Here is a 25451-nt window from a genome sequence, read left to right as displayed (position 1 = left end):
TGTCAACCTTTGGAGGTGGTACATGCTGGTGAAAAGGTTATCTAAATAGGGTCAGAGGACGTGAGAGGTGTTCACCGCAGCAGAGCACTCAGACCACCATGTCCAATGACCGTCACACACGCACACAATGACAGATACACACACAAACACGCACACAATGACAGATACACACACAAACACGCACACAATGACAGATACACACACAAACACGCACACAATGACAGATACACACACAAACACGCACACAATGACAGATACACACACAAACACGCACACAATGACAGATACACACACAAACACGCACACAATGACAGATACACACACAAACACGCACACAATGACAGATACACACACACACAATGACAGATACACACACAAACACGCACACAATGACAGATACACACAATGACAGATACACACACAAACACGCACACAATGACAGATACACACACAAACACGCACACAATGACAGATACACACACAAACACGCACACAATGACAGATACACACACAAACACGCACACAATGACAGATACACACACAAACACGCACACAATGACAGATACACACACAAACACGCACACAATGACAGATACACACACAAACACGCACACAATGACAGATACACACACAAACACGCACACAATGACAGATACACACACAAACACGCACACAATGACAGATACACACACACACAATGACAGATACACACACAAACACGCACACAATGACAGATACACACAATGACAGATACACACACAAACACGCACACAATGACAGATACACACACAAACACGCACACAATGACAGATACACACACAAACACGCACACAATGACAGATACACACACAAACACGCACACAATGACAGATACACACACAAACACGCACACAATGACAGATACACACACAAACACGCACACAATGACAGATACACACACACACAATGACAGCTACACACACACACAATGACAGATACACACGCACACGCACACAATGACAGATACACACACACACACAATGACAGATACACACACACAATGACAGCTACACACACACACAATGACAGATACACACACACTCATTCACAATGACAGATACACACACAAGCACACAATGACAGATACACACACACACACACACAATGAAAGCTACACACACAATGACAGATACACACACACACGCACAATGACAGATACACACACGCACACACACAATGACAGATACACACACACAATGACAGCTACACACACACACACACACACACACAATGACAGATACACACACACTCATTCACAATGACAGATACACACACACACAATGACAGATACACACACACAATGAAAGCTACACACACACACACACACACATACAATGACAGATAAACACACACACACACACGCACAATGACAGATACACACACACAATGACAGACACACACACACACACACACACACACACACACACACACACACACACACACACACACACACACACACACACACACACACACACACACACGACAGATACTCACATACACACAATGACAGATACACGACAGATACTCACACACACACAATGACAGATACACACACACACACACAATGGCAGATACTCACACACACACACACAATGACAGATACTCACACACACACACACACACACAATGACAGATACACACACACAATGACAGATACACACACACACACACAATGACAGATACACACACACACACACACACACACACACACACACAATGACAGATACTCACACACACACACACAATGACAGATACACACACACAATGACAGATACACACACACACACACACACAAAAAAACATGTCCAGTCTCTTGACAACAAGGTTGATGAAATCCGAGCAAGGGTAGCATTCCAGAGGGACATCAGAGACTGTAATATTCTTTGCTTCACGGAAACATGGCTCACTGGAGAGACGCTTTCCGAGGCGGTGCAGCCAACGGGTTTCTCCACGCATCGCGCCGACAGAAACAAACATCTTTCTGGTAAGAAGAGGGGCGGGGGCGTATGCCTCATGACTAACGAGACATGGTGTGATGAAAGAAACATACAGGAACTCAAATCCTTCTGTTCACCTGATTTAGAATTCCTCACAATCAAATGTAGACCGCATTATCTACCAAGAGAATTCTCCTCGATTATAATCACAGCCGTATATATCCCCCCCCAAGCAGACACATCGATGGCTCTGAACAAACTTTATTTAACTCTTTGCAAACTGGAAACTATTTATCCGGAGGCTGCATTCATTGTAGCTGGGGATTTTAACAAGGCTAATCTGAACACAAGACTCCCTAAATTTTATCAGCATATCGATTGCGCAACCAGGGGTGGAAAAACCTTGGATCATTGTTACTCTAACTTCCGCGACGCATATAAGGCCCTGCCCCGCCCCCCTTTCGGAAAAGCTGACCACGACTCCATTTTGTTGATCCCTGCCTACAGACAGAAACTAAAACAAGAGGCTCCCACGCTGAGGTCTGTCCAACGCTGGTCCGCCCAAGCTGACTCCACACTCCAAGACTGCTTCCATCACGTGGACTGGGACATGTTTCGTATTGCGTCAGATAACAATATTGACGAATACGCTGATTCGGTGTGCGAGTTCATTAGAACGTGCGTTGAAGATGTCGTTCCCATAGCAACGATTAAATCATTCCCTAACCAGAAACCGTGGATTGATGGCAGCATTCGCGTGAAACTGAAAGCGCGAACCACTGCTTTTAATCAGGGCAAGGTGTCTGGTAACATGACCGAATACAAACAGTGCAGCTATTCCCTCCGCAAGGCTATCAAACAAGCTAAGCGTCAGTACAGAGACAAAGTAGAATCTCAATTCAACGGCTCAGACACAAGAGCCATGTGGCAGGGTCTACAGTCAATCACGGACTACAAGAAGAAACCCAGCCCAGTCACGGACCAGGATGTCTTGCTCCCAGGCAGACTAAATAACTTTTTTGCCCGCTTTGAGGACAATACAGTGCCACTTACACGGCCTGCAACGAAAACATGCGGTCTCTCCTTCACTGCAGCCGAGGTGAGTAAGACATTTAAACGTGTTAACCCTCGCAAGGCTGCAGGCCCAGATGGCATCCCCAGCCGCGCCCTCGGAGCATGCGCAGACCAGCTGGCCGGTGTGTTTACGGACATATTCAATCAATCCCTATACCAGTCTGCTGTTCCCACATGCTTCAAGAGGGCCACCATTGTTCCTGTTCCCAACAAAGCTAAGGTAACTGAGCTAAACGACTACCGCCCTGTAGCACTCACTTCCGTCATCATGAAGTGCTTTGAGAGACTAGTCAAGGACCATATCACCTCCACCCTACCTGACACCCTAGACCCACTCCAATTTGCTTACCGCCCAAATAGGTCCACAGACGATGCAATCTGCCCTAACCCATCTGGACAAGAGGAATACCTATGTGAGAATGCTGTTCATCGACTACAGCTCGGCATTCAACACCATAGTACCCTCCAAGCTCGTCATCAATCTCGAGACCCTGGGTCTCGACCCCGCCCTGTGCAACTGGGTACTGGACTTCCTGACGGGCCGCCCCCAGGTGGTGAGTGTAGGCAACAACATCTCCTCCCCACTGATCCTAAACACTGGGGCCCCACAAGGGTGCGTTCTGAGCCCTCTCCTGTACTCCCTGTTCACCCACGACTGCGTGGCCACGCACGCCTCCAACTCAATCATCAAGTTTGCGGACGACACAACAGTGGTAGGCTTGATTACCAACAACGACGACACGGCCTACAGGGAGGAGGTGAGGGCCCTCGGAGTGTGGTGTCAGGAAAATAACCTCACACTCAACGTCAACAAAACTAAGGAGATGATTGTGGACTTCAGGAAACAGCAGAGGGAACACCCCCCTATCCACATCAATGGAACAGTAGTGGAGAGGGTAGCAAGTTTTCAGTTCCTCGGCATACACATCACAGACAAACTGAATTGGTCCACTCACACAGACAGCATCGTGAAGAAGGTGCAGCAGCGCCTCTTCAACCTCAGGAGGCTGAAGAAATTCGGCTTGTCACCAAAAGCACTCACAAACTTCTACAGATGCACAATCGAGGGCATCCTGGCGGGCTGTATCACCGCCTGGTACGGCAACTGCTCCGCCCTCAACCGTAAGGCTCTCCAGAGGGTAGTGAGGTCTGCACAACGCATCACCGGGGGCAAACTACCTGCCCTCCAGGACACCTACACCACCCGATGTTACAGGAAGGCCATAAAGATCATCAAGGACATCAACCACCCGAGCCACTGCCTGTTCACCCCGCTATCATCCAGAAGGCGAGGTCAGTACAGGTGCATCAAAGCTGGGACCGAGAGACTGAAAAACAGCTTCTATCTCAAGGCCATCAGACTGTTAAACAGCCACCACTAACATTGAGTGGCTGCTGCCAACACACTGACACTGACTCAACTCCAGCCACTTTAATAATGGGAATTGATGGGAAATTATGTAAATATATCACTAGCCACTTTAAACAATGTTACCTTATATAATGTTACTTACCCTACATTATTCATCTCATATGCATACGTATATACTGTACTCTATATCATCGACTGCATCCTTATGTAATACATGTATCACTAGCCACTTTAACTATGCCACTTTGTTTACATACCCTACATTACTCATCTCGTATGTATATACTGTACTCGATACCATCTACTGCATCTTTATGTAATACATGTATCAATAGCCACTTTAACTATGCCACTTTGTTTACATACTCATCTCATATGTATATACTGTACTCGATACCATCTACTGTATCTTGCCTATGCTGCTCCGTACCATCACTCATTCATATATCCTTATGTACATATTCTTTATCCCCTTACACTGTGTATAAGACAGTAGTTTTGGAATTGTTAGATAGATTACTTGTTGGTTATTACTGCATTGTCGGAACTAGAAGCACAAGCATTTCGCTACACTCGCATTAACATCTGATAACCATGTGTATGTGACAAATAAATTTGATTTGATTTGATTTGACACACACAATGACAGATACACACACGCACGCACAATGACAGATACACACACATACACGCACAATGACATACACACACACACACAATGACAGATACACACACACAATGACAGATACACACACACACACACACACACAATGACAGATACACACACACAATGACAGATACACACACACACACACACACAATGACAGATACACGCAATGACAGATACACACACACACTCTCTCATTATCTCGTTCTGTGCCTGTCTCATAAACCCCAGTAGTTATCACCTAACATAATGAACAGACCATGCTGAAAGTGTTCGGAGAATATTTTCAAGAATGAAAAAAAGCTATTTTTTAATACGGTCTCATATAACTGATAACACACTTTCTCTCTCTCACCCTGTCTCTCCCTCTCTCTCTCTCTCTCCCTCTCTCTCACCCTGTCTCTCTCTCTCTCTCTCTCTCTCTCTCTCTCTCTCTCTCTCTCTCTCTCTCTCTCTCTCTCTCTCTCTCTCTCTCTCCCTCTGTCTATCCCTCTGTCTCTCTCTCTCTCTCCCTCTCTCTCTCTCTCTCTCTCTCTCCCTCTGTCTCTCTCTCTCTCTCTCTCTCTCCCTCTCTCTCATCCTCTCTCTCACCCTGTCTCTCTCTCTCTCTCTCTCTCTCTCTCTCTCTCTCTCTCTCTCTCTCTCCTCTCTCTCTCTCTCTCTCTCTCTCTCCCTCTGTCTATCCCTCTGTCTCTCTCTCTCTCTCCCTCTCTCTCTCTCTCTCTCTCTCCCTCTGTCTCTCTCTCTCTCTCTCTCTCTCCCTCTCTCTCATCCTCTCTCTCACCCTGTCTCTCTCTCTCTCTCTCTCTCTCTCTCTCTCTCTCTCTCTCTCTCTCTCTCTCTCTCTCTCTCTCTCTCTCACCCTGTGTCTCTCTCTCTCTCACCCTGTCTCTCTCTCTCTCTCTCTCTCTCTCTCTCTCTCTCTCACCCTGTCTCTCTCTCTCTCTCTCTCCCTCTCTCTCTCTCTCTCTCTCTCTCTCCCTGTGTCTCTCTCTCTCTCACCCTGTCTCTCTCTCTCTCTCTCTCTCTCCCCTGTGTCTCTCTCTCTCACCCTGTCTCTCTCTCTCTCTCCCCTGTGTCTCTCTCTCTCTCTCTCTCCCTCTCTCTCTCTCTCTCTCTCTCTCACCCTGTGTCTCTCTCTCTCTCACCCTGTCTCTCTCTCTCTCTCTCTCTCTCTCTCTCTCACCCTGTCTCTCTCTCTCTCTCACCCTCACCCTGTCTCTCTCTCTCTCTCTCTCTCTCTCTCTCTCTCTCTCTCACCCTCACCCTGTCTCTCTCACCCTGTCTCTCTCTCTCTCACCCTGTCTCTCTCTCTCTCACCCTGTCTCTCTCTCTCTCACCCTGTCTCTCTCTCTCTCTCTCTCTCTCACACCCTGTCTCTCTCTCTCTCTCTGCAGAATGTCCAGTGGGGTACTTTAAGTCGGTGGTGGGTTCGGTTCCGTGTTCAGTGTGTCCGTCTAACAGCAGAACCAGTCAGGAGGGGTCGCGTGTGTGTGAGTGTCGCAGCGGCTTCTACAGAGCCCCCGCCGACGTCAACTCCTCCGCCTGCACAAGTGAGCTGGGTGTGGGTGTGGGTGTGGGTGTGTGTGTGGGTGTGTGTGTGTGCGAATCAGATTAGCTACATGCACTAGCAGCATTGTGAACAAATAGATTTGTCTGATTGAAAAGCTTTCACCTTTGTTGAGATGTAAACATATATATTGAGTAATTTAGCCGATGCTTTTACCCAGAGATAAGTATCTCCTTCAGCACATGTAATATACACAGAGCTTTCAGAAACTATTCACACCCCCTGACTTATTCAACATGTTGTTGTGTTACAGCCTGAATTCAAAATGGATTACATAGATTTTTTTCTCTCACCCATCTATACACAGTACCCCATAAAGACAAAAGGATTTTTTTTTAAATGTATTGAAAATGAAATACAGAAATATCTCATTTACATAAGTATTCAAACCTCTGAGTCAATGCATGTTAGGAACACATTTGGCAGTGATTACAGCTGAGTCTTTGCACACCTGGATTGTACAATATTTGCACATTATTATTTTTTAAATTCTACTAGCGCTGTCAAGTTGGTTGTTGATCATTGCAAGACAGACATTTTCAAGTCTTGCCATAGATTTTCAAGCCGATTTAAGTCAAGAATGTAACTAGGCCACTCAGGAACATTCACTGTGTTCTTGGTAAGCAACTCCAGTGTTAGAAACACCTTCCTAATATTGAGTTGCACCCCCCATTGCCCTCAGAACAGCCTCAATTCGTCAGGGCATGGACTCTACAAGGTGTCTAAAGCGTTCCACAGGGATGCTGGCCCATGTTGACTCCAATGCTTCCCACAGTTGTCACATGTTGGCTGGATATTATTGGTTGGTGGACCATTGTTGGTACTGTTACTGTTAAAGTGTGGAAAAACCCAACAGCGTTGCAGTTCTTGAAAATGTCTTGCCCATTCACCCTCTGAATGGTACACATACACAATCCATGCATCAATTGTCTCAAGGCTTAAAAATCCTTCTTTACACTGATTGAAGTGGATTTATTAACAAGTGACATCAGTGATTTGTTGTGTTGGATTTGCCCCAAACATAACACTTTGTATTCAGGACATAAAGTTGTTTTTTGTTGCAGTATTACTTTAGTGCCTTGTTGCTAACAGGATGCATGTTTTACAGTATTACTTTAGTGCCTTGTTGCTAACAGGATGCATGTTTTACAGTATTACTTTAGTGCCTTGTTGCTAACAGGATGCATGTTTTACAGTATTACTTTAGTGCCTTGTTGCAAACAGGATGCATGTTTTACAGTATTACTTTAGTGCCTTGTTGCTAACAGGATGCATGTTTTACAGTATTACTTTAGTGCCTTGTTGCTAATAGGATACATGTTTTACAGTATTACTTTAGTGCCTTGTTGCTAACAGGATGCGTGTTTTACAGTATTACTTTAGTGCCTTGTTGCAAACAGGATGCATGTTTTACAGTATTACTTTAGTGCCTTGTTGCTAACAGGATGCATGTTTTACAGTATTACTTTAGTGCCTTGTTGCAAACAGGATGCGTGTTTTACAGTATTACTTTAGTGCCTTGTTGCACAGGATACATGTTTTACAGTATTACTTTAGTGCCTTGTTGCTAACAGGATGCATGTTTTACAGTATTACTTTAGTGCCTTGTTGCAAACAGGATGCGTGTTTTACAGTATTACTTTAGTGCCTTGTTGCAAACAGGATGCATGTTTTACAGTATTACTTTAGTGCCTTGTTGCTAACAGGTTGCATGTTTTACAGTATTACTTTAGTGCCTTGTTGCAAACAGGATGCGTGTTTTGCAGTATTACTTTAGTGCCTTGTTGCTAACAGGATGCATGTTTTACAGTATTACTTTAGTGCCTTGTTGCAAACAGGATACATGTTTTACAGTATTACTTTAGTGCCTTGTTGCTAACAGGATGCATGTTTTACAGTATTACTTTAGTGCCTTGTTGCAAACAGGATACATGTTTTACAGTATTACTTTAGTGCCTTGTTGCTAACAGGATGCATGTTTTACAGTATTACTTTAGTGCCTTGTTGCTAATAGGATACATGTTTTACAGTATTACTTTAGTGCCTTGTTGCTAACAGGATGCGTGTTTTACAGTATTACTTTAGTGCCTTGTTGCAAACAGGATGCATGTTTTACAGTATTACTTTAGTGCCTTGTTGCTAACAGGATGCATGTTTTACAGTATTACTTTAGTGCCTTGTTGCTAATAGGATACATGTTTTACAGTATTACTTTAGTGCCTTGTTGCTAACAGGATGCGTGTTTTACAGTATTACTTTAGTGCCTTGTTGCAAACAGGATCCATGTTTTACAGTATTACTTTAGTGCCTTGTTGCTAACAGGATGCATGTTTTACAGTATTACTTTAGTGCCTTGTTGCAAACAGGATACATGTTTTACAGTATTACTTTAGTGCCTTGTTGCAAACAGGATGCGTGTTTTACAGTATTACTTTAGTGCCTTGTTGCTAACAGGATACATGTTTTACAGTATTACTTTAGTGCCTTGTTGCTAACAGGATGCATGTTTTACAGTATTACTTTAGTGCCTTGTTGCTAACAGGATGCATGTTTTACAGTATTACTTTAGTGCCTTGTTGCTAAAAGGATGCATGTTTTACAGTATTACTTTAGTGCCTTGTTGCTAACAGGATGCATGTTTTACAGTATTACTTTAGTGCCTTGTTGCTAACAGGATGCATGTTTTACAGTATTACTTTAGTGCCTTGTTGCTAACAGGATGCATGTTTTACAGTATTACTTTAGTGCATTGTTGCAAACAGGATGCGTATTTTACAGTATTACTTTAGTGCCTTGTTGCTAACAGGATGCATGTTTTACAGTATTACTTTAGTGCCTTGTTGCTAACAGGATGCATGTTTTACAGTATTACTTTAGTGCCTTGTTGCTAAAAGGATGCATGTTTTACAGTATTACTTTAGTGCCTTGTTGCTAACAGGATGCATGTTTTACAGTATTACTTTAGTGCCTTGTTGCTAACAGGATGCATGTTTTACAGTATTACTTTAGTGCCTTGTTGCTAACAGGATGCATGTTTTACAGTATTACTTTAGTGCCTTGTTGCAAACAGGATACGTGTTTTACAGTATTACTTTAGTGCCTTGTTGCTAACAGGATGCGTGTTTTACAGTATTACTTTAGTGCCTTGTTGCTAACAGGATGCATGTTTTACAGTATTACTTTAGTGCCTAGTTGCAAACAGGATGCATGTTTTACAGTATTACTTTAGTGCCTTGTTGCTAACAGGATGCATGTTTTACAGTATTACTTTAGTGCCTTGTTGCAAACAGGATGCGTGTTTTACAGGCTATTACTTTAGTGCCTTGTTGCAAACAGGATGCGTGTTTTACAGTATTACTTTAGTGCCTTGTTGCTAACAGGATACATGTTTTACAGCATTACTTTAGTGCCTTGTTGCTAACAGGATGCGTGTTTTACAGTATTACTTTAGTGCCTTGTTGCTAACAGGATGCGTGTTTTACAGTATTACTTTAGTGCCTTGTTGCTAACAGGATGCATGTTTTACAGTATTACTTTAGTGCCTTGTTGCTAACAGGATGCATGTTTTACAGTATTACTTTAGTGCCTTGTTGCAAACAGGATGCGTGTTTTACAGTATTACTTTAGTGCCTTGTTGCTAACAGGATGCATGTTTTACAGTATTACTTTAGTGCCTTGTTGCTAACAGGATGCGTGTTTTGGAGTATTTTTATTCTGTACAGGTTTCCTTCTTTTCAGTCTGTCATTTAGATTACTATTGTGGAATAACTACAATGTGGTTGATCCATCCTCAGTTCTCCTATCACAGCCATTAAACTCTGTATCTGTTGTAAAGTCACCATTGGCCTCATGGTAAAAATCCCTGAGTGGTTTCTTTCTTCTCTGGCAGCTGAGTTAGGGAAGGATGCCTGTATTTTGGAATTGTAATTAATAACTTCACAATGCTCAAAGGAATATTCAATGTCTGCTTTTTTATTTTTACCCATCTACCAATAGGTGCCCTTCTTTGTGAGTCATTGGAAAACCTCCCTGGTCTTTGTGGTTGAATCTGTGTTTGATACTCACTGCTCAACTGATGGACCTTACAGATAATTGTATGTGTGGGGTACAGTGATGAGGTAGTCATTTAGAAACCATGATAATCACTATTATTGCTCACAGAGTCCATGCAACTTATTATGTGACTTGTTAAGCAAAATGTTTACTCCTGAACTTATTTAGGCTTGTCATAACAAAGGGGTTGAATATTTATTGACTCAAGACATTCAGCTTTTCATTTTGTATTCATTTGTAAAAATGTCTCCAATCATAATTTAACTTTGACATTATGGGCTATTGTGTATAGGCCAGTGACTCAATTGTATCTATTTTAAATTATTGCTGAAACACAACAACATGTGGAAAAGGTCAAGGGGTGAACATTCTGAAGGCCTTTTCTTTCCTTCTCTATTTCTCCCTCCCTTACTCTCTCTCCTTCCTTCCCTCTTTCTCCCTCCCTTACTCTCTCTCCTTCCTTCCCTCTTTCTCCCTCCCTTACTCTCTCTCCTTCCTTCCCTCTTTCTCCCTCCCTTACTCTCTCTCCTTCCTTCCCTCTTTCTCCCTCCCTTACTCTCTCTCCTTCCTTCCCTTTCTCCCTCCCTTACTCCTCTCCTTCCTTCCCTCTTTCTCCCTCCCTTACCTTCCCTTCCTTCCCTCTTTCTCCTCCCTTACTCTCTCTCCTTCCTTCCCTCTTTCTCCCTCCCTTACTCTCTCTCCTTCCTTCCCTCTTTCTCCCTCCCTTACTCTCTCCTTCCTTCCCTCTTTCTCCCTCCCTTACTCTCTCTCCTTCCTTCCCTCTTTCTCCCTCCCTTACTCTCTCTCTTCCTTCCCTCTTTCTCCCTCCCTTACTCTCTCTCCTTCCTTCCCTCTTTCTCCCTCCCTTACTCCTCTCCTTCCTTCCCTCTTTCTCCCTCCCTTACTCTTTCTCCTTCCTTCCCTCTTTCTCCCTCCCTTACTCTCTCTCCTTCCTTCCCTCTTTCTCCCTCCCTTACTCTCTCCCTTCCTTCCCTCTTTCTCCCTCCCTTACTCTCTCTCCTTCCTTCCCTCTTTCTCCCTCCCTTACTCTCTCTCTTCCTTCCCTTTTCCTCCCTCCCTCTCCTTCCTTCCCTCTTTCTCCCTCCCTTACTCTCTCTCCTTCCTTCCCTCTTTCTCCCTCCCTTACTCTCTCTCCTTCCTTCCCTCTTTCTCCCTCCCTTACTCTCTCTCCTTCCTTCCCTCTTTCTCCCTCCCTTACTCTCTCTCCTTCCTTCCCTCTTTCTCCCTCCCTTACTCTCTCTCCTTCCTTCCCTCTTTCTCCCTCCCTTACTCTCTCTCCTTCCTTCCCTCTTTCTCCCTCCCTTACTCTCTCTCCTTCCTTCCCTCTTTCTCCCTCCCTTACTCTCTCTCCTTCCTTCCCTTCTTATCCATCTCTCGCTTCCTCTCTTCCTAGATTACATTTAAATGATGAGATTATTGTTCACTAACATATATTGTGCCTTACTTTCTAAGCCCCATTTGTCTCCGCAGTCCCCATCCCTCTTTCTCTGACATCACTCATTCTCTCTATCTGTCCCTGAGCCATGATCATGTGACAACTGGAGTTGATGAATGCTGTTTTAATGTGTTGATGCTGGCTGTTGGCACTAGTACTGACCCAAAGAGGTTCAAAATGTTTAATCTCTCACCCCCCCTCTCTCTCTTTTTCCCCCCCAGGCTCTCCCTCTGCTCCAACCTCTGTCTCCTGGGAGTATGAGAGTAGTGATGGTGGGGTGTCTCTGCGCTGGCGCCCTCCAGTGGACATGGGTGGTCGTAGCGAGGTGTGGTATGGGGTGGTGTGTAGGATCTGTCCCTCTGCCACCTTCACCGCCCCGGGGGCGTGCTCCTGGTGTGGAGAGGCGGTCACCTTCACCCCATCCCAGACTGGCATCAAGCAGACCAAGGTCACCCTCAACAACCTGCTCACCAGAGTCACCTACCTTATACAGGTATGACTACAACTCCCATGAGCACTAGATTTACATACCTCTTACAGGTAGGACTATAACTCCCATGAGTATTAGAGTTAACTATCTCATACAGGTAGAACTAAAACTTCCCTGATCCCTATCCCCTATAGACACTACATTTCCCATCACCTACCTCATACAGGTATAAAACTTGTGCAATAGAGTCACCTACTTCATATAGATACTGGATTAAATATACACCCACTTAGTTCACCTAACCTTGTCTTACTTTTTCCTGCTGTTGATTGACAGGTGCAAGCAGTCAATGATGTCTCAGCTCTGAGTCCTTTCCCACCTCAATTCACCAGCATCAATTTCACTACTAGCCAATCAGGTGAGAGCATGAGTCAGGCTTAAAGGGCCCTTCTGCCGCTTTTCATCTCCAGCACCAAACCAGTGTCTATATACGTGAAAACAGCATTTCTATGATCTGTGGTTAAAAGGCTTCTCATTAACATCACACTGTAGGATTAAAAGTCATTTTCAAATCCTGCAAGAAGTTTCTCCTGTTGCTCCCCACGTCACCGTGAATCTCATAGTGTTTGAAAATCACTTTATATGTTGTAACTTACTTGTGTGTACTTCATGTCTGTCAGTCTACATCAGTTTCTTTGAGTATGGGTTTCTATCTCTCCCTCTTTTCTGCTCTCCATCTTTTCCGGTCCTGCTCTCTGGGCTCGATATCCTGTCAGCTCACATTATGCTCAGAAGAGAGATATAGAGAGGGACGGAGAGAGAGGGAGAGAGTTTACAGACAGACAGTATAGACAGACAGTTTATAGACAGACAGAGAGATATAGAGAGGGACCTAGAGAGGGAGAGAGTTTACAGACAGACAGTATAGACAGACAGTTTATAGACAGACAGAGAGATATAGAGAGGGACCCAGAGAGGGAGAGAGTTTACAGACAGACAGTTTAGACAGACAGTTTATAGACAGACAGAGAGATATAGAGAGGGACGGAGAGAGAGGGAGAGAGTTTACAGACAGACAGTATAGACAGACAGCTTATAGACAGGCAGAGAGATATCGAGAGAGACGGAGAGAGGGAGAGAGTTTACAGACAGACAGTTTAGACAGACAGTTTATAGACAGACAGAGAGATATAGAGAGGGACAGAGAGGGAGAGAGTTTACAGACAGACAGTTTAGACAGACAGTTTCTAGACAGACAGAGAGATATAGAGAGGGACGGAGAGAGAGGGAGAGAGTTTACAGACAGACAGTTTAGACAGACAGTTTCTAGACAGACAGAGAGATATAGAGAGGGACGGAGAGAGGGAGAGAGTTTACAGACAGACAGTATAGACAGACAGTTTATAGACAGACAGAGATATATAGAGAGGGACAGAGAGGGAGAGAGTTTACAGACAGACAGTATAGACAGACAGTTTATAGACAGACAGAGATATATAGAGAGGGACAGAGAGGGAGAGAGTTTACAGACAGACAGTATAGACAGACAGTTTATAGACAGACAGAGAGATATAGAGAGGGACGGAGAGAGGGAGAGAGTTTACAGACAGACAGTATAGACAGACAGTTTATAGACAGACAGAGATATATAGAGAGGGACGGAGAGAGGGAGAGAGTTTACAGACAGACAGTTTAGACAGACAGTTTATAGACAGACAGAGATATAGAGAGGGACGGAGAGAGGGAGAGAGTTTACAGACAGACAGTTTAGACAGACAGTTTATAGACAGACAGAGAGATATCGAGAGGGACGGAGAGAGGGAGAGAGTTTACAGACAGACAGTATAGACAGACAGTTTATAGACAGACAGAGAGATATAGAGAGGGACGGAGAGAGAGGGAGAGAGTTTACAGACAGACAGTATAGACAGACAGTTTATAGACAGACAGAGAGATATAGAGAGGGACAGAGAGGGAGAGAGTTTACAGACAGACAGTATAGACAGACAGTTTATAGACAGACAGAGAGATATAGAGAGGGACGGAGAGAGGGAGAGAGTTTACAGACAGACAGTATAGACAGACAGTTTATAGACAGACAGAGAGATATAGAGAGGGACAGAGAGGGAGAGAGTTTACAAACAGACAGTATAGACAGACAGTTTATAGACAGACAGAGAGATATAGAGAGGGACGGAGAGAGGGAGAGAGTTTACAGACAGACAGTATAGACAGACAGTTTATAGACAGACAGAGAGATATAGAGAGGGACCTAGAGAGGGAGAGAGTTTACAGACAGACAGTATAGACAGACAGTTTATAGACAGACAGAGAGATATAGAGAGGGACGGAGAGAGAGGGAGAGAGTTTACAGACAGACAGTATAGACAGACAGTTTATAGACAGACAGAGAGATATAGAGAGGGACGGAGAGAGTTTACAGACAGACAGTATAGACAGACAGCTTATAGACAGACAGAGAGATATCGAGAGAGACGGAGAGAGGGAGAGAGTTTACAGACAGACAGTTTAGACAGACAGTTTCTAGACAGACAGAGAGATATAGAGAGGGACGGAGAGAGGGAGAGAGTTTACAGACAGACAGTATAGACAGACAGTTTATAGACAGACAGAGATATATAGAGAGGGACAGAGAGGGAGAGAGTTTACAGACAGACAGTATAGACAGACAGTTTATAGACAGACAGAGAGATATAGAGAGGGACGGAGAGAGGGAGAGAGTTTACAGACAGACAGTATAGACAGACAGTTTATAGACAGACAGAGATATATAGAGAGGGACGGAGAGAGGGAGAGAGTTTACACACAGACACTTTAGACAGACAGTTTATAGACAGACAGAGAGATATAGAGAGGGACGGAGAGAGGGAGAGAGTTTACAGACAGACAGTTTAGACAGACAGTTTATAGACAGACAGAGAGATATCGAGAGGGACGGAGAGAGGGAGAGAGTTTACAGACAGACAGTATAGACAGACAGTTTATAGACAGACAGAGAGATATCGAGAGGGACGGAGAGAGGGAGAGAGTTTACAGACAGACAGTTTCTAGACAGACAGAGAGATATAGAGAGGGACAGAGAGGGAGAGAGTTTACAGACAGACAGTTTAGACAGACAGTTTATAGACAGACAGAGAGATATAGAGAGGGACGGAGAGGGAGTTTACAGACAGACAGTATAGACAGACAGTTTATAGACAGACAGAGATATATAGAGAGGGACAGAGAGGGAGAGAGTTTACAGACAGACAGTATAGACAGACAGTTTATAGACAGACAGAGAGATATAGAGAGGGACAGAGAGGGAGAGAGTTTACAGACAGACAGTATAGACAGACAGTTTATAGACAGACAGAGATATATAGAGAGGGACAGAGAGGGAGAGAGTTTACAGACAGACAGTATAGACAGACAGTTTATAGACAGACAGAGATATATAGAGAGGGACGGAGAGGGAGAGAGTTTACAGACAGACAGTATAGACAGACAGTTTCTAGACAGACAGAGAGATATAGAGAGGGACAGAGAGAGGGAGAGAGTTTATAGACAGACAGTTTAGACAGACAGTTTCTAGACAGACAGAGAGATATAGAGAGGAGAGAGTTTACAGACAGACAGTTTAGACAGACAGTTTCTAGACAGACAGAGAGATATAGAGAGGGAGAGAGTTTACAGACAGACAGTATAGACAGACAGTTTCTAGACAGACAGACAGTTTCTAGACAGACAGAGAGATATAGAGAGGGAGAGAGTTTACAGACAGACAGTATAGACAGACAGTTTATAGACAGACAGAGGGACAGAGAGAGGGAGAGAGTTTACAGACAGACAGTTTAGACAGACAGTTTCTAGACAGACAGAGAGATATAGAGAGGGACAGAGAGGGAGAGAGTTTACAGACAGACAGTATAGACAGACAGTTTATAGACAGACAGAGAGATATAGAGAGGGACAGAGAGGGAGAGAGTTTACAGACAGACAGTATAGACAGACAGTTTATAGACAGACAGAGAGATATCGAGAGGGACGGAGAGAGGGAGAGAGTTTACAGACAGACAGTTTCTAGACAGACAGAGAGATATAGAGAGGGACGGAGAGAGGGAGAGAGTTTACAGACAGACAGTATAGACAGACAGTTTATAGACAGACAGAGAGATATAGAGAGGGACAGAGAGGGAGAGAGTTTACAGACAGACAGTATAGACAGACAGTTTATAGACAGACAGAGATATATAGAGAGGGACAGAGAGGGAGAGAGTTTACAGACAGACAGTATAGACAGACAGTTTATAGACAGACAGAGAGATATAGAGAGGGACGGAGAGAGGGAGAGAGTTTACAGACAGACAGTATAGACAGACAGTTTATAGACAGACAGAGATATATAGAGAGGGACGGAGAGAGGGAGAGAGTTTACAGACAGACAGTTTAGACAGACAGTTTATAGACAGACAGAGATATAGAGAGGGACGGAGAGAGGGAGAGAGTTTACAGACAGACAGTTTAGACAGACAGTTTATAGACAGACAGAGAGATATCGAGAGGGACGGAGAGAGGGAGAGAGTTTACAGACAGACAGTATAGACAGACAGTTTATAGACAGACAGAGAGATATAGAGAGGGACGGAGAGAGAGGGAGAGAGTTTACAGACAGACAGTATAGACAGACAGTTTATAGACAGACAGAGAGATCTAGAGAGGGAGAGAGTTTACAGACAGACAGTATAGACAGACAGTTTATAGACAGACAGAGAGATATAGAGAGGGACCCAGAGAGGGAGAGAGTTTACAGACAGACAGTTTAGACAGACAGTTTATAGACAGACAGAGAGATATAGAGAGGGACGGAGAGAGAGGGAGAGAGTTTACAGACAGACAGTATAGACAGACAGCTTATAGACAGACAGAGAGATATCGAGAGAGACGGAGAGAGGGAGAGAGTTTACAGACAGACAGTTTAGACAGACAGTTTATAGACAGACAGAGAGATATAGAGAGGGACAGAGAGGGAGAGAGTTTACAGATAGACAGTTTAGACAGACAGTTTCTAGACAGACAGAGAGATATAGAGAGGGACGGAGAGAGAGGGAGAGAGTTTACAGACAGACAGTTTAGACAGACAGTTTCTAGACAGACAGAGAGATATAGAGAGGGACGGAGAGAGGGAGAGAGTTTACAGACAGACAGTATAGACAGACAGTTTATAGACAGACAGAGATATATAGAGAGGGACAGAGAGGGAGAGAGTTTACAGACAGACAGTATAGACAGACAGTTTATAGACAGACAGAGAGATATAGAGAGGGACGGAGAGAGGGAGAGAGTTTACAGACAGACAGTATAGACAGACAGTTTATAGACAGACAGAGATATATAGAGAGGGACGGAGAGAGGGAGAGAGTTTACAGACAGACAGTTTAGACAGACAGTTTATAGACAGACAGAGATATAGAGAGAGAGGGAGAGAGTTTACAGACAGACAGTTTAGACAGACAGTTTATAGACAGACAGAGAGATATCGAGAGGGACGGAGAGAGGGAGAGAGTTTACAGACAGACAGTATAGACAGACAGTTTATAGACAGACAGAGAGATATAGAGAGGGACGGAGAGAGAGGGAGAGAGTTTACAGACAGACAGTATAGACAGACAGTTTATAGACAGACAGAGAGATATAGAGAGGGACAGAGAGGGAGAGAGTTTACAGACAGACAGTATAGACAGACAGTTTATAGACAGACAGAGAGATATAGAGAGGGACGGAGAGAGGGAGAGAGTTTACAGACAGACAGTATAGACAGACAGTTTATAGACAGACAGAGAGATATAGAGAGGGACAGAGAGGGAGAGAGTTTACAAACAGACAGTATAGACAGACAGTTTATAGACAGACAGAGAGATATAGAGAGGGACGGAGAGAGGAGAGAGTTTACAGACAGACAGTATAGACAGACAGTTTATAGACAGACAGAGAGATATAGAGAGGGACCTAGAGAGGGAGAGAGTTTACAGACAGACAGTATAGACAGACAGTTTATAGACAGACAGAGAGATATAGAGAGGGACGGAGAGAGAGGGAGAGAGTTTACAGACAGACAGTATAGACAGACAGTTTATAGACAGACAGAGAGATATAGAGAGGGACGGAGAGAGTTTACAGACAGACAGTATAGACAGACAGCTTATAGACAGACAGAGAGATATCGAGAGAGACGGAGAGAGGGAGAGAGTTTACAGACAGACAGTTTAGACAGACAGTTTCTAGACAGACAGAGAGATATAGAGAGGGACGGAGAGAGGGAGAGAGTTTACAGACAGACAGTATAGACAGACAGTTTATAGACAGACAGAGATATATAGAGAGGGACAGAGAGGGAGAGAGTTTACAGACAGACAGTATAGACAGACAGTTTATAGACAGACAGAGAGATATAGAGAGGGACGGAGAGAGGGAGAGAGTTTACAGACAGACAGTTTAGACAGACAGTTTATAGACAGACAGAGAGATATCGAGAGGGACGGAGAGAGGGAGAGAGTTTACAGACAGACAGTATAGACAGACAGTTTATAGACAGACAGAGAGATATCGAGAGGGACGGAGAGAGGGAGAGAGTTTACAGACAGACAGTTTCTAGACAGACAGAGAGATATAGAGAGGGACAGAGAGGGAGAGAGTTTACAGACAGACAGTTTAGACAGACAGTTTATAGACAGACAGAGAGATATAGAGAGGGACGGAGAGGGAGAGAGTTTACAGACAGACAGTATAGACAGACAGTTTATAGACAGACAGAGATATATAGAGAGGGACAGAGAGGGAGAGAGTTTACAGACAGACAGTATAGACAGACAGTTTATAGACAGACAGAGAGATATAGAGAGGGACAGAGAGGGAGAGAGTTTACAGACAGACAGTATAGACAGACAGTTTATAGACAGACAGAGATATATAGAGAGGGACAGAGAGGGAGAGAGTTTACAGACAGACAGTATAGACAGACAGTTTATAGACAGACAGAGATATATAGAGAGGGACGGAGAGGGAGAGAGTTTACAGACAGACAGTATAGACAGACAGTTTCTAGACAGACAGAGAGATATAGAGAGGGACAGAGAGAGGGAGAGAGTTTATAGACAGACAGTTTAGACAGACAGTTTCTAGACAGACAGAGAGATATAGAGAGGGAGAGAGTTTACAGACAGACAGTTTAGACAGACAGTTTCTAGACAGACAGAGAGATATAGAGAGGGAGAGAGTTTACAGACAGACAGTATAGACAGACAGTTTCTAGACAGACAGACAGTTTCTAGACAGACAGAGAGATATAGAGAGGGAGAGAGTTTACAGACAGACAGTATAGACAGACAGTTTATAGACAGACAGAGGGACAGAGAGAGGGAGAGAGTTTACAGACAGACAGTTTAGACAGACAGTTTCTAGACAGACAGAGAGATATAGAGAGGGACAGAGAGGGAGAGAGTTTACAGACAGACAGTATAGACAGACAGTTTATAGACAGACAGAGAGATATAGAGAGGGACAGAGAGGGAGAGAGTTTACAGACAGACAGTATAGACAGACAGTTTATAGACAGACAGAGAGATATCGAGAGGGACGGAGAGAGGGAGAGAGTTTACAGACAGACAGTTTCTAGACAGACAGAGAGATATAGAGAGGGACAGAGAGGGAGAGAGTTTACAGACAGACAGTATAGACAGACAGTTTATAGACAGACAGAGATATATAGAGAGGGACAGAGAGGGAGAGAGTTTACAGACAGACAGTATAGACAGACAGTTTATAGACAGACAGAGAGATATAGAGAGGGACGGAGAGAGGGAGAGAGTTTACAGACAGACAGTATAGACAGACAGTTTATAGACAGACAGAGATATATAGAGAGGGACGGAGAGAGGGAGAGAGTTTACAGACAGACAGTTTAGACAGACAGTTTATAGACAGACAGAGAGATATAGAGAGGGACGGAGAGAGAGGGAGAGAGTTTACAGACAGACAGTTTAGACAGACAGTTTATAGACAGACAGAGAGATATCGAGAGGGACGGAGAGAGGGAGAGAGTTTACAGACAGACAGTATAGACAGACAGTTTATAGACAGACAGAGAGATATCGAGAGGGACGGAGAGAGGGAGAGAGTTTACAGACAGACAGTTTAGACAGACAGTTTCTAGACAGACAGAGAGATATAGAGAGGGACGGAGAGAGGGAGAGAGTTTACAGACAGACAGTATAGACAGACAGTTTATAGACAGACAGAGATATATAGAGAGGGACAGAGAGGGAGAGAGTTTACAGACAGACAGTATAGACAGACAGTTTATAGACAGACAGAGAGATATAGAGAGGGACGGAGAGAGGGAGAGAGTTTACAGACAGACAGTATAGACAGACAGTTTATAGACAGACAGAGATATATAGAGAGGGACGGAGAGAGGGAGAGAGTTTACAGACAGACAGTTTAGACAGACAGTTTATAGACAGACAGAGAGATATAGAGAGGGACGGAGAGAGGGAGAGAGTTTACAGACAGACAGTTTAGACAGACAGTTTATAGACAGACAGAGAGATATCGAGAGGGACGGAGAGAGGGAGAGAGTTTACAGACAGACAGTATAGACAGACAGTTTATAGACAGACAGAGAGATATCGAGAGGGACGGAGAGAGGGAGAGAGTTTACAGACAGACAGTTTCTAGACAGACAGAGAGATATAGAGAGGGACAGAGAGGGAGAGAGTTTACAGACAGACAGTTTAGACAGACAGTTTATAGACAGACAGAGAGATATAGAGAGGGACGGAGAGGGAGAGAGTTTACAGACAGACAGTATAGACAGACAGTTTATAGACAGACAGAGATATATAGAGAGGGACAGAGAGGGAGAGAGTTTACAGACAGACAGTATAGACAGACAGTTTATAGACAGACAGAGAGATATAGAGAGGGACAGAGAGGGAGAGAGTTTACAGACAGACAGTATAGACAGACAGTTTATAGACAGACAGAGATATATAGAGAGGGACAGAGAGGGAGAGAGTTTACAGACAGACAGTATAGACAGACAGTTTATAGACAGACAGAGATATATAGAGAGGGACGGAGAGGGAGAGAGTTTACAGACAGACAGTATAGACAGACAGTTTCTAGACAGACAGAGAGATATAGAGAGGGACAGAGAGAGGGAGAGAGTTTATAGACAGACAGTTTAGACAGACAGTTTCTAGACAGACAGAGAGATATAGAGAGGAGAGAGTTTACAGACAGACAGTTTAGACAGACAGTTTCTAGACAGACAGAGATATAGAGAGGGAGAGAGTTTACAGACAGACAGTATAGACAGACAGTTTCTAGACAGACAGACAGTTTCTAGACAGACAGAGAGATATAGAGAGGGAGAGAGTTTACAGACAGACAGTATAGACAGACAGTTTATAGACAGACAGAGGGACAGAGAGAGGGAGAGAGTTTACAGACAGACAGTTTAGACAGACAGTTTCTAGACAGACAGAGAGATATAGAGAGGGACAGAGAGGGAGAGAGTTTACAGACAGACAGTATAGACAGACAGTTTATAGACAGACAGAGAGATATAGAGAGGGACAGAGAGGGAGAGAGTTTACAGACAGACAGTATAGACAGACAGTTTATAGACAGACAGAGAGATATCGAGAGGGACGGAGAGAGGGAGAGAGTTTACAGACAGACAGTTTCTAGACAGACAGAGAGATATAGAGAGGGACGGAGAGAGGGAGAGAGTTTACAGACAGACAGTATAGACAGACAGTTTATAGACAGACAGAGAGATATAGAGAGGGACAGAGAGGGAGAGAGTTTACAGACAGACAGTATAGACAGAGAGTTTATAGACAGACAGAGAGATATCGAGAGGGACGGAGAGAGGGAGAGAGTTTACAGACAGACAGTTTCTAGACAGACAGAGAGATATAGAGAGGGACAGAGAGGGAGAGAGTTTACAGACAGACAGTTTAGACAGACAGTTTATAGACAGACAGAGAGATATAGAGAGGGACGGAGAGGGAGAGAGTTTACAGACAGACAGTATAGACAGACAGTTTATAGACAGACAGAGATATATAGAGAGGGACAGAGAGGGAGAGAGTTTACAGACAGACAGTATAGACAGACAGTTTATAGACAGACAGAGATATATAGAGAGGGACAGAGAGGGAGAGAGTTTACAGACAGACAGTATAGACAGACAGTTTCTAGACAGACAGAGAGATATAGAGAGGGACAGAGAGAGGGAGAGAGTTTATAGACAGACAGTTTAGACAGACAGTTTCTAGACAGACAGAGAGATATAGAGAGGGAGAGAGTTTACAGACAGACAGTTTAGACAGACAGTTTCTAGACAGACAGAGAGATATAGAGAGGGAGAGAGTTTACAGACAGACAGTATAGACAGACAGTTTATAGACAGACAGAGGGACAGAGAGAGGGAGAGAGTTTACAGACAGACAGTATAGACAGACAGTTTCTAGACAGACAGAGAGATATAGAGAGGGAGAGAGTTTACAGACAGACAGTATAGACAGACAGTTTATAGACAGACAGAGGGACAGAGAGAGGGAGAGTTTACAGACAGACAGTTTAGACAGACAGTTTCTAGACAGACAGAGATAAACTTGTAACTTTGTATTTAGCTATTTTCCTCCTTTTGAAAATAAAGAATTTCTAATAGCCAATTAGATTTGAACAAATAACATTTTGAAGCTCCCATACGGCCAGAGATCTGCTAATAATAATGGTATTATTAGGTTGTTATAACCACTGTTTGTGTTGCCTTCTGTGAGTTAGAGAAAGCATTTGGGGTTGTGAAATGACAGGAATTCTAATAGATACACAGCTAAGTCTGGCAGGCAAGTCCATACCACAGATAGAACAATGAGACAGATATTTCAATGGATGTACAAATGTGAAGCATCTGGTTGGCGTTTCAACTCACTACCAAATATGGTGATCAGAGTAAGCCCAGTTGGCGATATTCTGCTCATTTTCTCATTGATTAAACATTTGATCTCCATACAGTTATCTGTTTCCGAAACTATAATCTGTAACAAACAGAATGGGCTGCGGTTTTTATACCCTTTGCCAACGTTTCTAAAAAATGTTGTTGTTTAGAAGGAAAAGGGCTTATTGAGTTATTGCAGACGGGCACTTCATAGTAGGCGTTCCCAAATTAATTAATTAATTGTATTTTTTATTTAACTTGGCAAGTCAGTTAAGAACAAATTCTTATTTACAATGACGGCCTACCAAAAGGCAAAAGACCTCCTGTGGGGACGGGGGCTTAAAATAAATAAATATAGGACAAAACACACATCATGACAAGAGAGACAACACAACACTACATAAAGAGAGACCTAAGACAACAACATAGCATGGTAGCAACACAACATGACAACAACATGATAGCAACACAAAATTGCTAGAACGCTCCAATAGGATCTCACTAGCTTGTGCTTAGCTCTACCCACCTCCTTGCTTGTTCTTCCCACTATGATTCATTTTCTCCCATTGGAAACAACAGGCTTTGGTCTATCTTGGGTCAGTTATACAAGTCTTTGGCCATACAGCACTCTACAGAGCTGGCTCATTCACTAGTCTGTGTCATGCTGCCCCCATCTGGTCACTACAGAAATGACACGATCTGGCAAGACCAGCTTATGTTTTCTCTCCTGTTCCTCATTCTTCCTCCCTCTTCTTTACAAAACTCATACATCTCTCTCACCATCTCTCTCTCTCTCTCTCTCTCTCCCAGTACCCTCTCCGGTCCCTAGCCTGCACCAGTTGAGTCGAGCCCCAGACTCCATCACCCTGTCCTGGCCACAGCCTGACAGACCCAATGGAGACATACTGGAGTACCAGCTCAGATACTACGACAAGGTACAGGCTACACACATGCATGTAGACACAAGTACATACACCCAGAGACTGAACCCCCCCCCCCCTCTCTCTCTCCCAGGGTTCAGATGAGGACAGTGCAGTGAGTGTGTTCAGTGAGACCAACACAGTGACCGTCAACTATCTGGCTCCCGGCTCCATCTACGCCTTCCAGATCAGGGCCCGCAACGAGAGGGGCTATGGCCCCTATAGTCATACTATCTACTTCACTACATTGGCTCTGGGTAACTCACACACAAATGCACGCACCACATACACACTCACATACACACACAGTCAAACACACCCTCTAAATCGCTCTCTGCTTCTCACTTTTTCTTTCTCAGAGGGGAGTTCTAAGCAGATCCAGAATCGGCTCCCTCTATTGGTTGGTTCTGTGATGGGCGGGGCAGCCTTCCTCCTGGTCGTCGTGGCGATAGTGGTCGTTTTTGTGTTCCGCAGGTGAGTGGGTCCTTAAATCCCATCCACACATACATGATCATGTCACACACACACACACACACAGTGCAATGTTCTGAAACACTGGTTTGTTGTCTTTACTCAGTAAGAGGAGGGAGAGCCCCTACAGTGACAGACTCCAGAGGTACATCAGCCACAAAGGTGAGTCAGGGTGTATGATGGCTATTATTACCATTCTGTCTGTCATATTCTCAGCTGCACATACAGTATATGCTACTTCTATGGTGTTGTTGACATGTTGGTGCAGAGGATGCCTCTCAGAGGATGCCTCTGCACTGTGTTATAGAGGAGAATGGAAGTAGTGACCGTGTCTAATGCCCATTACCATCATAACCCCAAGGGCTTGTGGGAGAAAGAGGGGGAGGGAAAGACAGAGAAGAAGATAGAGTGACAGCATGAGACATCTGTAGAGAGACAGAGAGAAAAAGAC

The 25451-nt window shown here is 43.9% G+C and overlaps 1 protein-coding gene across 3 annotated transcripts in view; it reads left to right on the top strand.

Moving 5' to 3' along the window:
• Window positions 1-25451, top strand: part of LOC118371229 (ephrin type-B receptor 5-like) — a 91187-nt gene that overhangs the window by 61132 nt on the left and 4604 nt on the right. For 2 of the 3 annotated variants that reach the window (XM_052489156.1, XM_052489158.1), the window contains 7 exons: window positions 6487-6642; window positions 12390-12661; window positions 12935-13016; window positions 24420-24544; window positions 24624-24786; window positions 24889-25003; window positions 25107-25162. In XM_052489156.1, the coding sequence (XP_052345116.1) occupies window positions 6487-6642; window positions 12390-12661; window positions 12935-13016; window positions 24420-24544; window positions 24624-24786; window positions 24889-25003; window positions 25107-25162 (969 nt within the window). The remainder of the gene's footprint in view (window positions 1-6486; window positions 6643-12389; window positions 12662-12934; window positions 13017-24419; window positions 24545-24623; window positions 24787-24888; window positions 25004-25106; window positions 25163-25451) is intronic. The other variant, XM_052489157.1, reaches the window with a different exon arrangement.

This window comes from Oncorhynchus keta, chromosome 31 (assembly GCF_023373465.1).
Source record: "Oncorhynchus keta strain PuntledgeMale-10-30-2019 chromosome 31, Oket_V2, whole genome shotgun sequence".
NCBI classification, from domain to species: domain Eukaryota; kingdom Metazoa; phylum Chordata; class Actinopteri; order Salmoniformes; family Salmonidae; genus Oncorhynchus; species Oncorhynchus keta.
Note: the sequence above shows the minus strand (reverse complement) of the source record. Positions and strands in the feature narration are given on the sequence as shown.